General features: G+C 33.4%; 1 protein-coding gene across 18 annotated transcripts in view; it reads right to left on the bottom strand.

Moving 5' to 3' along the window:
- Positions 1–14,030, bottom strand: part of neo1b (neogenin 1b) — a 301,615-nt gene that overhangs the window by 66,448 nt on the left and 221,137 nt on the right. For all 18 annotated transcript variants that reach the window (XM_087311362.1, XM_087311359.1, XM_087311371.1 and 15 more), the window contains exon 7: positions 13,669–13,789. In XM_087311362.1, coding sequence (XP_087167488.1) covers positions 13,669–13,789 — 121 coding nt within the window. The remainder of the gene's footprint in view (positions 1–13,668; positions 13,790–14,030) is intronic.

Raw genomic sequence — 14,030 nt, 5'->3', positions numbered from 1 at the left:
TACTTGAGTAAAGTTTTGGGGTACATTACTACATTTGGTAGCATTCCTCTGTTACTGTCAAATAGTAATAAATATGATTCAGATTGGTTTACAAATATCGCGTTCAAGAGGTTATGTTGAGAGAGGCTTCTATTGACAAGGGGTGTCCAAACACCGGATTCCTGCTGAGCTTAGCTTTAAAACACCTGCCAGGAAGTTTCTAGTATATCTAGTCGGAGCTTGATTAGCTTCTTCAGGTGTGTTTGATTAAGGTTGAGCTAAACTCTCCAGAACACCGGCCCTCCAGGACTGAGTTTGGACACCCCTGCTATAGACCCTTTTCACATTTCCAGGTTTCTCAGTAGCAGAAGGCTACTGGGGTCATGGTTGGTTAAACTTAAGCGCATTGAATGGGAGAGAACAACAGATTTTCAAACTAATTTTCTTACAATCCTATTTGCTTAAATAATAAAAGAAAATTCCAGAATGGTGTTATCAAGACTTTCAGAAAAAGGAAAAACATAGTGCGAGACTGATAACGGCAGACAGAAGAGAGAATGTCAGATTTATGTCCTGCTTCATAGACGCTGCATTCGAAACACCACACATAAGTGATAATTCGTTTTTTGTAATTTTACAAAGATGACATAATACATACATAAACGCATATAAATGTACATACATAAAAAAAAAAAACATTTTTCAATATATTAAAAACTTTCAAGGATTTAAGATTAAGATGACAGCTAAACACATCCTAACGTTTAGAGCATGCGCCTGTTTTGAATGTTGGCTAAAAAAAAAAAAAAAAAAAATATATATATATATATATATATATATATATATATATATATATATATATATATATATATATATATATATATATATATAAAATATAAATAAAAGTAACTAGTTACTTGAGTGTTTTATATTCTTAAATACTTTTTTCCAGATGGAATCTGCTGACGTTTTTTGCTATTTCTGCGGAGAATTTTGGTAAAAATCTGTGGATTTCTGTGTAATTATTTTGGGAGTATCAGAACTAAAACCTTAATATGTAAAATAAAAAACAATATCTTTCTAACTTTTATATATTGTTTACGAAGCAAATCCAATTAGATTCCATTATTTGCTAAACAAAGCAAGTCTCTTAAATACTATGTACTAAAAGACAGAAAATATTACTGTACAAACTGTATTGTATATAAATCAGATGAACACCTTTATATTAGGCAATAATAATACTAAAATTAACTTAAAAACTGAATAAATATTCATGTACACACGTTTACTCGGGTAAATAAACAGAATTAATGATGGGCATAAAATCTGCGGAATTCTGCGCGCGCAGATTCCGTGTGGGCCGACTCATACTCGAGTAACTTTAAGAGTGTTACTTTAACTTAAGTATAGATTTGGAATACTCTACCCACCTCTGCACAAGGGTTGTGGGAAATGGCAAGATGCACACAAATTTGTAAAATGTGCATAAACTGAGGAAAATAAACATTTATCTGCAACAAAATGTGCATAAAATATGAAGGTAATACATTTACTGAATAAATTCCGGCATGTGCATCAATAAAGTGTTGTGGTTTAGTTTGAACACATGATATGATGATCTAAATGTGTGTTTCAGGGGCTTCGCATTAATAGAGTCTGCCGCATGTCCAGCACATTCCAGTAAAAGATCTGAAATGTTGTTTTGCTCATTTCTAAAACCCCTCAGCTAAAGTCTGTCATCACAGTGGTTCAGTATTATTATTATTCTATTATTATTATTCCCTCCAGAACTATCTTGAGCATCTGTCTGTGCTCCCAAAAAGAGTCTCACGCCTCCGCATTCACCGCGTTCATTGCGTTTCGAGGCGCAACTCATTTACTAGAGAAGCAAAAAACACCACAGTGGCTTCTCCTAACACATAAAACTACACATTTCGATCTGATATTTGGTGCCAGTTTATCAGGAGGTGACAATATTGTTCTCTTTCCCTCAATGTACTTTATTCGCAAATATTTGATGTGATATTTCAGTTGTTATTCGCATCTATGTATGGAAACACAGCTGTTGACCCTTGATGAAAACGGTGGCATTACTGGATGTCAGAAACACCTCGACTTCACGAAGCAGTGCTGAGTTCTTTATTTATTTAACACAGTGATGAAAGTGCTACTCTTAAATCTCCAGCAGAGCTTCACAGCTGGAGGCGAACGCTCACGCTGCCCTTCAAAGAGAAGATCTGAAGACAGGAAATGACATCAAGCACAGAAGGGACCTTGGGATATTATTATAATAAGATATGCGGCAGCAAAAAAAAAAGACAGTATGAAATAAAACAGAAATAGAAATGTGAGGCAGAGCCGAGGGTGAGGATTCAAACAAAAATGGATGCTGGGAAAGTTTTGGGTTTGAAGTTTTGCACCGCTGGTTCAGTACGCAGAGCGCTTAACAGTGTTTGATGATCACTGATATAGAGCTGGATGCATCTGCCCTGAAAGAGCTTAAACGAAGCTTAAGAGCCATCATGATTAATTAAGAGGAGGAGAACTGCTAAAATCTAGTTTGACATATTGAAGGATACTCGTATTTCCATATATGCGCAATATACAGTAATATTAGCTTGCGTTTCAATACCAGAACAGAATACAATCAGAAACTGCAATTAATTCATTTAAATTGCCAGATTGATGCTTAATGTTATTCATTATTATTATCACTATTATAATTACTAAAATTATTATTATAATAATTATTATTATCATTATCACTATTATTATTATTATTACTATAATAATAATAATAATAATAATAATAATAATAATTATTATTATTATCACTATTATAATTATGATTATCATCATTATTATTATCATCATCATTAATATTGTTATTATTATTATTATTATTATTATTATCACTATACTAATACTAATAATAATAATAATTATTATTAATATTATTATTATTATTATTATTACTAGTATTATTATTATTATTATTATTATTATTATTATCATTACCACTATTATTATTATTATCATCATCATTATTATTATTACTATTATTATTATCACTATTATTTATATTATTATCATTATTATTGTTATTATCACTATTATTATTATTAATAATATTATTATCATTATTATTATTATTATCATCACTATTATTATTATTATTATTATTATTATGATCACCACTATTATTATTATTATTACTATTATTATTATTATTATCATCACTATTATTATTATTATTATTATCATTACCACTATTATTATTATTATCATCATCATTATTATTATTACTATTATTATTATCACTATTATTAATATTATTATCATTATTATTGTTATTATCACTATTATTATTATTAATAATATTATTATCATTATTATTATTATTATCATCACTATTATTATTATTATTATTATTATTATGATCACCACTATTATTATTATTATTATTACTATTATTATTATTATCATCACTATTATTATTATTATTATGATGATCACTATTATTATTATTATTATTATTATTCATATTATCACTATTATTATTATTATTATTATTATTATTACTATTATTATTATTATTATAGACATCATAGACATTTAACTGCACATCTGAATCCCACAGAGTGTCAGGACTGCAGCATTACAGTATTCCTAAAAAGTAAAAGAGATGAGGAAAGAGAGGAGGAGTGATGTGCTTGCTGAAGGACTGAAGTGTCATGTTGCTCTGAAAGCGGCATTAAAGTGTTTCCTGTGAAGATGAAATGGTGTTGTGCACAAAGAGGCTGGCACTACAAAGGTTACAACCCGACACTCGTCTCCATCCCCAGCTAAACCCAGAGCCTTGATCTTTAGCGCTCGTAATGCATCTCTGCTCACGAGATGAAAGATCTGGATAATTCCAGAAGAGTGTTTTCCTACTGCGGGCTGACTTCAGCTGGAAACCACTTTTACAACCCAAGCCCTGTTACTGAGACAATTCATTAGCGCTGTTTACCAACTGGAGCAGATTATTACTGTTTACAATCCATGCACAGAGTGGGCCAGTGAGAAACCGTCTAGAAACCACACAGCACAACCTAGCAAACCACAAAGAGCTTAATCAAACACCTAGCAACCACAAAAAACACCTTAACTACCACTGAATTAGCAACATCTTTTACCAACTACAAAGAACAATCAACTCCCACCTAATAACCGCCAGAACACATCAGCATTCACTCAGAACATCATAGCAACCCCCAAAAAACTATAGTGTGCACCTAGTAACCATACAGAAAACCCTAGCAACAGATCAGAACACCAGAGTAACCAAAAACAAACATGTTAGAAACCATCAGTCAGAACATCCTCGGAATGACTGAGAGCATCCTAGCAACCTCTCAGAAAACACTAGCAACAACCTAGCAACTGCTAACCAGGTCACACTCGCAACCACTAACACCATCCTAGCAACCACCAAACCACATCAGCAACCACTCGGTAACATGCTGGAAAACACCCTAGCAACCACCTAGCTATCACCCTGAAAACGTCTAGGATGTAACCGGCCAAAACATTCAAGACACCATGCAGAACACCCTAGCAACCACTCAGCCACATTCGGAACACCCTAGCAACCATCAACCTTTTCTCCCTACCAATGAAAAAGAACATCCTCTCAGTCACCCAGCAACTAGTAGCCAAGACACCCAAGAAACAACAAGGAACATACTATGGTTGCTACCTACTTCAACGAGCACTATATTGTGGTTGCAATATAGCAACAAAAAAACGCTACCCTACCTAGCTTCTATCCACACTCAAAACACCCTAGCAACCATACATCACACTATAGCAACTGTTAACTTGAGTTCCCAAACAAACAAAAAGAACACCTAAGCCAGAACATTCAAGCAACCATAAAGAATACCCTAGCAACCACCCAGCCACACACAGAACACCCCTAGCAACCATCAACCTGATCTCCCTAACAATGAAAAAGAACATTCTATAAATCACCCAGCAACCATCTGCCATAACATCTTAGCAACAACAAGGAACACACTATGATTGCTACTGACTTCAACGAGCACTACACTGTAGTTGCAACCTAGCAACCAAAAAAAAAAAAAAAAAAACACCCTAGCAATTATTAACCCGAGTTCCCAAACAAACAAAAAGAACACCTAAGCCAGAGCATTCAAGCAACCATCCAGAACACCCTAGTTACCACCCAACCACACACTGAACACCCTAGCAACCATCAAGCTGATCTCCCAAACAATAACAATCAAAAAGTACATCCTAGCAGTCATTGACCAGAATGACACCATAGCAACAAAGAACACACTATTTAGCTACTACTAACACCACCCTAGCAACCACCCAGACGCATTCAGTTCACCCTAGCAACCATAAAAAACACTCTAGCAACCATCAACCTGATCTCCATAAAAATAAAAAAGAATACCTATGCAGTCACCTACCAACCATTAGCCAGTACACCCTAGCAACAGCCAGAAACACTATTTCCACAATCTAGAAATCACAAACACTCCCTAGCAACAATAAATAACACCCTAACAACCATAAACCTGATCTCCCTAACAATCAAAATAGAAGACCCAAGCAATCACCCAACCAACCATTATCCAGTACACCCTAGCAACAACCAGAAAAAAACTATATCCACAACCTAGAAACCACAAACACTCCCTAGCAACCATAAATAACACCCTGGCAACCATCAACCTGATCCCCCAAACTATCAAAAAAAGAAAACATTTGCAATCACCTACCAACCATTAGCCAGAACACCCTAGAAACAACCAGAAACACTGTTTCTACTACCTAGAAACCACAAACACACCCTAGCAACCCTAAATATCACCCTAGCAACCATCAACCTGATCTCCCGAACTATCAAAATAGAAGACCCAAGCAATCACCAACCAACCATTAGCCAGTACACCCTAGCAACAATTGGAAACACTATATCCACAACCTAGAAATCACAAACACTCCCTAGCAACCATAAATAACACCCTAGCAACCATCAACCTGATCTCCCAAACTATCAAAAAAGAATTCCCATGGAAATTGATGCAATCACCTACCAACCATTAGCCAGAACACCCTAGAAACAACCAGAAACACTGTATATACTACCTTGAAACCACAAACACACCCTAGCAACCACCCAGGTTAAGTGCTCAAATTCTTCTGGCTTTTAATCATTTATAAGGCACAAAGCAACAAATCTCCAACTTTCCGTGTGTCGTTTCTTTGGTTAAACACTCTTGTCCATCAGACATCTGCTTCTCAGTGCACTTCATAGCTCTGTGTGTGTAACCTTCATCCCACGGGGAGACGGAGAACAGCACGTCGCTCAGGAAAAGGGCCTGAACGCTCACTATTTATGGACGTCCTGTTATTTATGGATGCACAAGCTCATTATCACCCCATCATCATTAAACAGTTGGAGAGTGACAGGAGACGAGCGCGTGTGCCACTTCCTGTCCAGCCCCAGACAGCTTCCTGTATGGAGAAATAGAGGTGTTTCTATTGTGCAGAGGAGGTAAAATCAACATTTGTCCTAGTGGAGGCAGAAACCCCGTCCAGCTCCTCATCAATAGACATTGAGAAGAGCCAATAGCGGCTGATTGCTCATCAATGCAGCAGGAGATCCACAAATCAAGCAGATTGTCAGATGGAGAGCTGCACTGCGCTCTATAATCTGCAGGAGGATGAATTAATGTGCTACAGCAGGAGATATACTGGTGTGAAGAGGTTTACTTTACCGTAGTTTTACTGTGGTAGATATACATGCATTTATTTTACTGTTTTGTTTTGGGAAAGCCTTCAAAGGTTAAAGTCAGAGGCTAAAACTGGAGGTTTTATAATAATTTAAACTTACATGCTAACAGAAAAAAAATACATTCTTTATTTTAATAGTAATAAGAATTTGTTAATAATTGATATTAAAAATAATTAATAATTGACTATATATATATATATATATATATATATATATATATATATATATATATATACACACACACACACACATACACATACATAGACATTTTACTTAATGTTAAACAAATATTTAATATTATGATATATTTTCTATTAATTACACATTTAAATAATATAATAATTTTTACCATCTAAAATGAAATAAAAATAATAATAGTAAAAAATACTAAAATTTATAAATATTATAACTGTTAAAAATGTCATATTTAATAATATATATTTTATATTAATAACACATTTAAATATATATAAATATTATAATTGTAACAAATGTAAATCAAATATATCAGTTTAACAACATTATTAAATATTTTCTATTAATTACACATTTCAATAATATAATAAATTTTAGCATTTAAAATGAAATTATAAAAAATAATAATAATACAAAATACAAAAAATTATAAAGATAAAATTAATAAATATGAATGAAGTATTACAAATATTTATTTAATAACTATTATATATTTTCTATTAATTATACATGCAAATATTATAATTTCTTTTTATCATCCAAGGTTAAATTATAAAAAAAATAAGGGTACTAAAAAAATGAGAATAAAGATAAATGCTGTTTTAATAATAAAATGTATAAATATTAGAATTGTAAAAAATGTAATACAAATATATCTTTAATAATATTATTATATATTTAATATTAATTACACATTTAAATAATAAATATACATACTTTAATGGAAAAAAATGGTAATGCAAATATATATTTAATAACATTATTATGTATTTTCTATTAATTACACATTTAAATATTATAATTATTTTATCGTCTAAAGTGAAAATCTAAAAATAATAACAAAATTATATATAAAAATATATTAATAAAAGTTTGAGGATAAAGATAAATGTTGTTTAAATACATTGTATAAATATTATAAATACAAATTTATATTTAATAAGATGGCTTTTTCTATTGATTACACATTTAAATAATACATATTTTTTCAACATCTAGCATGGCATTATAACAAAATAATAATGAAAAAATATTTAAAAAATAACAAAAAACTTTTGACAGGATAAAGATGTACAAATGTATAAATATTATAAAACAATTCCATTGACAAAATAGATGCAATCAAATTAATTAATTTCAAATAAATTACAACAGCAACAACTTGTTAAATATTAACAAAAGTTAGAATAATTACAAAATAAAAAAAGTAAAAAATAAAATAGTGTAGCTTGTGAGGGGCTGTCGAGGAATAAGTCAAACCCTTAATATTATTATCAACATTCGGCATATAAATAAATGAATGAATGATTATTAAAATAAATGAATGATTATTAAAATAAATGAATGATTATTAAAATAAATGAATGATTATTAAAATAACTTATCAAAATAATGAAGCAAAAACAAAAGTGTGTGTGAAAGGTGCGTTTAGAGACATGTAATACTGCAGGCTGATCACACCAAAAAGAGAGACATTAAATGTAAATAATGCAAATATGCTTCCATGGATTGATTTGTATCAATAAGGAAACAAGGTAAAATAAATAAATGAATAAATAACTACATAAATAAATAACCTTAATTAAGTATTTTAGGATTAACAGTATATAAAAGCATCAACATGGGTGAAGGTTAGTATGACGGGTCGGGTGATGGATAGTGGCTAGTAATTACAGAGTTTAAATAATAACTAGAAGTCCATAGGTCTGCGTGTGCACAGGACTGTAAAATCAACGAGTTTTATTCAGCCATAATCACACTTTATGCATGAATATCTTGCGACAGTGAGAGGCTTTTGGTTTTAATGCATGACATTAACATGTGTAAGAGAATGTAATCCATGATTACAGCTGCAGCCGCCCCGTAATGGAGGAATCACACATGAGGAGAGGGGAACAGTGTTTTTACAGCATTCACACTCCATCTAACACTCTCTCTCTCTGTGTGTGTGTGCGTGTGTGTGTGTGTGTGTGACAGCTGTCCATAATATTTTTTTTATTTGCCACTAAAATCACTTTTAATTTAAGTGTATTACAACATAAAACTTATACTTTTAATAAAGACTTTATTAATACCTTTACATATTTTATAGATAACACACAGTTAAACGCATTTCTTTATAACTATTAGTAATATTCCATATAAAATAATAATAAACTCATTCACTCAAACACTGAAAAATGTATGGATATTTAATATATAACATATCATCATATAATACACAGTGAGTGACAGTTCAAAATGACCACTAACACTGCATGTGACGCCACCACGGGACTAAAGCCGCTTTTCCACTAAACACAATGTGTGGATACGACTGTCGGAATACGCCCCCTTGTGGCAGCCGCACAGTATTTTCAGTGTTGTCGTGCACCACGGGGGAGAAGCTACGGTGTCAGAAATAAAGGAGGGCAAAAGCAAGAGCCTTTATTCTCAGTGCGTTTACATAGTTTAATGGATGAATCAATACTAGAAACTCATGGAGCGCTAAAATATTGGAGGGAATGTGGAGACAACATTAAAATATATATTTTTATTACTTTCTTACTAACATTTAAGAACAGATTTTTTTTTTTTAATATAGACTTTTAATAATTCAAAAAATAACCAAATAAACTATTTCTCATCTCGCGCGCACGGATCTGTTTGGGCAACACTGGAATACATCATATCCGGTCGGCAGGTCGCATACGGTCTAGTCGCAGGAGATTAAATATTTCAATGGATCCGCAGCTCAATTCCAATCCGAATTTTACGCATACTGAGATGATCGGAACTCAACACAGCTCCCGGACTGCTCTGCATTGGAAATGAATGACTTCCGGTCTGTCGCTTGTCGTGTGCAGTGGAAAGGAGGCTTAAGGGATTAGTAAAATGTTTTTAGATGTAACAGCAGTTTGCAACAATGCCGCCATATTATATAGAATTTGTTTTTAAAATAATATTTTGCACACCAAATTATATATATTTTTTATGTTCAATGTACAGTTGAAGTCAGAATTATTAGCCCCCCTGAATTATTAGCACCCCTGTTTATTTTTTCCCCAATTTCTGTTTAATGAAGAGAAGATTGTTTCAGCACATTTCTAAACATAATAGTTTTATTAACTCATCTCTAATAACTGATTTATTTTATCTTTGCCATGATGGAAGTAAATAATATTAGACTAGATATTCTACAAGACAATTAATTAATTCTATACAGATTAAAGTGACATTTAAAGGCTTAACTAGGTTAATAAGGTGAACTATGCAGGTTAGGGTGATTAGGCAAGTTATTGTATAACAATGGTTTGTTCTGTAGACTATCAGGAAAAAATATAGCTTAAAGGGCTAATAATTTCGTCCTTAAAATGGTGTTTAAAAAATTAATAACTGCTTTTATTCTAGCCGAAATAAAACAAATAAGATTTTTTCCAGAAGATAAAATATTATCAGACATACTGTGAAAATTTCCTTGCTCTGTTAAACATCATTTGGGAAATATTTAAAAAAGAAAAAAAAAAAATCAAAGGGGGGCGAATAATCCTGACTTCAACTGTATATTTTAAATATAGTGAACGGCTGAAAGAAAGCAGCTCCTCTCACCTTCTAATAGAAGCTTATACAAAATAATCAGAAAACGGTCAGTGTTTTAGTCAATAAGGTCAAATAAATGCAGTTCTAGACCTCATTGACTAGAGTTTGGCATAAGAAAGGGTTTGGAAGAGTGAATGCATGAGGACAGAAATTCACATTTATAGCTAAACCCTCATTAATGAGAGAAACACACAGACACACACCAGTCTCGTGTAGAAGGAGCACTGATTTACAAGAGTCCTGAAGTGTGTATTACTCCTTTAATCAAAACAAAGCTCTTGTGTAATTGGTTGAGTGTAAATGAGATCCAGATCTGATGCAGAGACTGGGGCTGATTTTATATATATATCGTATGAACTAAACAAAAGGTCTATAGATCCATTTTATACTCTCTTTATTTTTTGGTGTCACAAAACAGATTAAGGTAATACCTTTTCTTAATAAAGAGTGCAATATTACAGATTAAAGTGACATGTAAAGGCTAAACTAGGTTAATAAGGTGAACTAGGCAGGTTAAGGTAATTAGGCAAGTTATTGTACAACGATGGTTTGTTCTGTAAACTATCAAAAACAAAATATAGCTTAAAGGGGCTAATAATATTTACCTTAAAATGGTGTTTAAAAATTAATAACTGCTTTTATTCTAGCCAAAATAAAACAAATTTGATAAAAAATATGATCAGAGATACTGTGAAGATTTCCTTGCTCTGTTGAACATAATTTAGGAAATATTTAAAAAAAGAAAAAAAAACAATCAAAGGGGGCGAATAATTCTGACTTCAACTGTATACACGCACGCACGCACGCAAGCACGCACGCACGCACGCACACACACACACACACACACACACACCGTTACAAAGTTTCTATTTACAGAATTAATAATAATAATAATAATAAAACTTGCAATGAAACTTTTAGTCAACAAAATGTGCGATAGGGACCATTAAAATGAAGTATTACCAATTATTTAACTAATAAACTCAATTCTTTAATTACTGAAATTTTAAGTTAATGGGTATTTTAAACACATGAATTATCACAAATTATACGGCTACAAAGTTGTAAATATCACCTTCAACAAATAACAAATAAAATATCATTAAAAACAAAAGCATGTTTTATCGTATTTTTGTCTCATTGGTAGGGCAATTCTATAATTTATTGAAATATTATGACAGGTATTTTAAATAGTGACATAACATAATGCAAAATCCTATCAATGACACAATTACAAATATTAGATTTCAGAATTAAATAGAATTATTAAAATAATAAAAATGAATACATACATTATATATATAAATATAATTGCTCTTTAAATAGTATAGTAAAAAAAAAAATCGAAAGTTTTATAAAACCCAACTTGCCATTGGTGTTTATTATAATTATAGTTTGCTCAACTTTCACCAACTACCAAAAAAACTTTAGCTGTCACCCAAATTATATTTGGTAATTATATGTTGGGATGATTATCCCATCATTGTCTGGGGCAACAAACAGCAACACACATTCTTCACCTTTGCTTTGTTGTAAAAGGATTGTGAGAAAAACCTTTATATAGACCAAAATCACGATCACAGCATAAGCGCGCAACTTCCTCTGTGCTGGAATCTGATGGCTAATTAACAGGGTGCGTAAACTACAGTAGAGTCAGAGCTGTCGGTGGTCTGTGTTTGCAAACGCATCTGCAGGATTATTAAACGGCACACACACACACACACACACACACACACACACACACACACACACACACACACACACACACACACACACACACACACACACACATAACGAAGAGCTCTGTGGAGAGGTGCTAATGCAGAGATGCACATGAAAATGAAGAGCGCACACACACATGCACGCGCTTAATTAAACATGCAGCGTCATTTACGCCTCGACGTGTGACAACATGTGTTCAAGGCCTCATTCTGAACGCGAGCGCTGCTGAGAAGCACAAAACTATGCTGTAAAAACATCTCAGACTGTAGTAACACAACCACCCACACCACGCTCACACACACCAAACAAGCGTAATACTACTACTAAACGCACAAGAGTGTTTGGACTCATCCCCAGAAACCATCAGATGTAAAACAACTGATGTAAAGCAAAGAAAAACCTGAGCTGGATTTGTTTAGTTAACATATCTCTAGCATCAGAAATTATTTAAAAAAAATAAGCAATAAAACAAATCCAGCAAATGACCCAGAATAAGTAACTGCTTCAGCATTTCTCTCATTTCTCTTCAGCTTACTCTGCTTCATACTACCATGATAATAAGTGTTGAATACCTTAACTCATCCTTCAACATGAGTCCTGTCCAAACTCAGTCCTGGAGGGCCGGTGTCCTGCATATTTAAGTTTCAACTCCAATTAAACACACCTGAAGCAGCTAATCAAGCTCTTACTAGGTATAAAAAAACATTCAGGCAGGTGTGTTGGAGGAAGTTGGCGCTAAACTATGCAGGACACCGGCCCTCCAGGACCGAGTTTGGACACCCCTGCTGTAGGATAATGAAGACTACAACTGATTCCTCACTCAGCCAGATCATAATCAAACTATGCTTTTGTTTGTTGTGAATGCACGCCCTCTAGTGGCGAAAACGAGATACTGTGCCTTAAATCACGATCACAGCATAAGCGCGCAACTTCCTCTGTGCTGGAATCTGATGGCTAATTAACAGGGTGCGTAAACTACAGTAGAGTAAGAGCTGTCGGTGGTCTGTGTTTGCAAACGCATCTGCAGGATTATTAAACGGCACACACACACACACATAACGAAGAGCTCTGTGGAGAGGTGCTAATGCAGAGATGCACATTTGCAGGTGTGTTGGAGGAAGTTGGCGCTAAACTATGCAGGACACCGGCCCTCCAGGACCGAGTTTGGACACCCCTGCTGTAGGATAATGAAGACTACAACTGATTCCTCACTCAGCCAGATCATCATCAAACTATGCTTTTGTTTGTTGTGAATGCTCGCCCTCTAGTGGCGAAAACGAGATACTGTGCCTTAAATCAAGTGTACTGATTTGAGATTTAAGCATTTGAGGTTAATGAACATGAATGCATGCAGAATTAGACGTGTGTCGAGTTACCTATATCCAGGATGATGAGCTGAGCGCTGGCCTGGACGTTGCCAGCGTCGTTCTCTGCTAAACACTGGTAAAAACCTTCGTCTGATTTGACTAAACCCAAAACCTGCAGGTTGTGCTGCTTCTGTGGAAGACACAAACAAGTGAACAAACAACAGTAAACAAAAAACAACATTAAGACACTTCAGTGAATGAAATGTCCCGTCATCATTTTTTATCTCTACAGGTGATCACAAACTATTTAGGTTTGGACCCTGTGCAGGCCATTTCACGTTTGTGTTTATTAACTTCATTTATTTTTACCTACAGATATACATTTCCACTGGATTAACAGCATGTTTGCAATCATTAAATTACTGAAAGAA

This window comes from Danio rerio, chromosome 25, assembly GCF_052040795.2.
Source record: "Danio rerio strain M-AB ecotype USA chromosome 25, GRCz13ab, whole genome shotgun sequence".
Taxonomy (NCBI): domain Eukaryota; kingdom Metazoa; phylum Chordata; class Actinopteri; order Cypriniformes; family Danionidae; genus Danio; species Danio rerio.
Note: the sequence above shows the minus strand (reverse complement) of the source record. Positions and strands in the feature narration are given on the sequence as shown.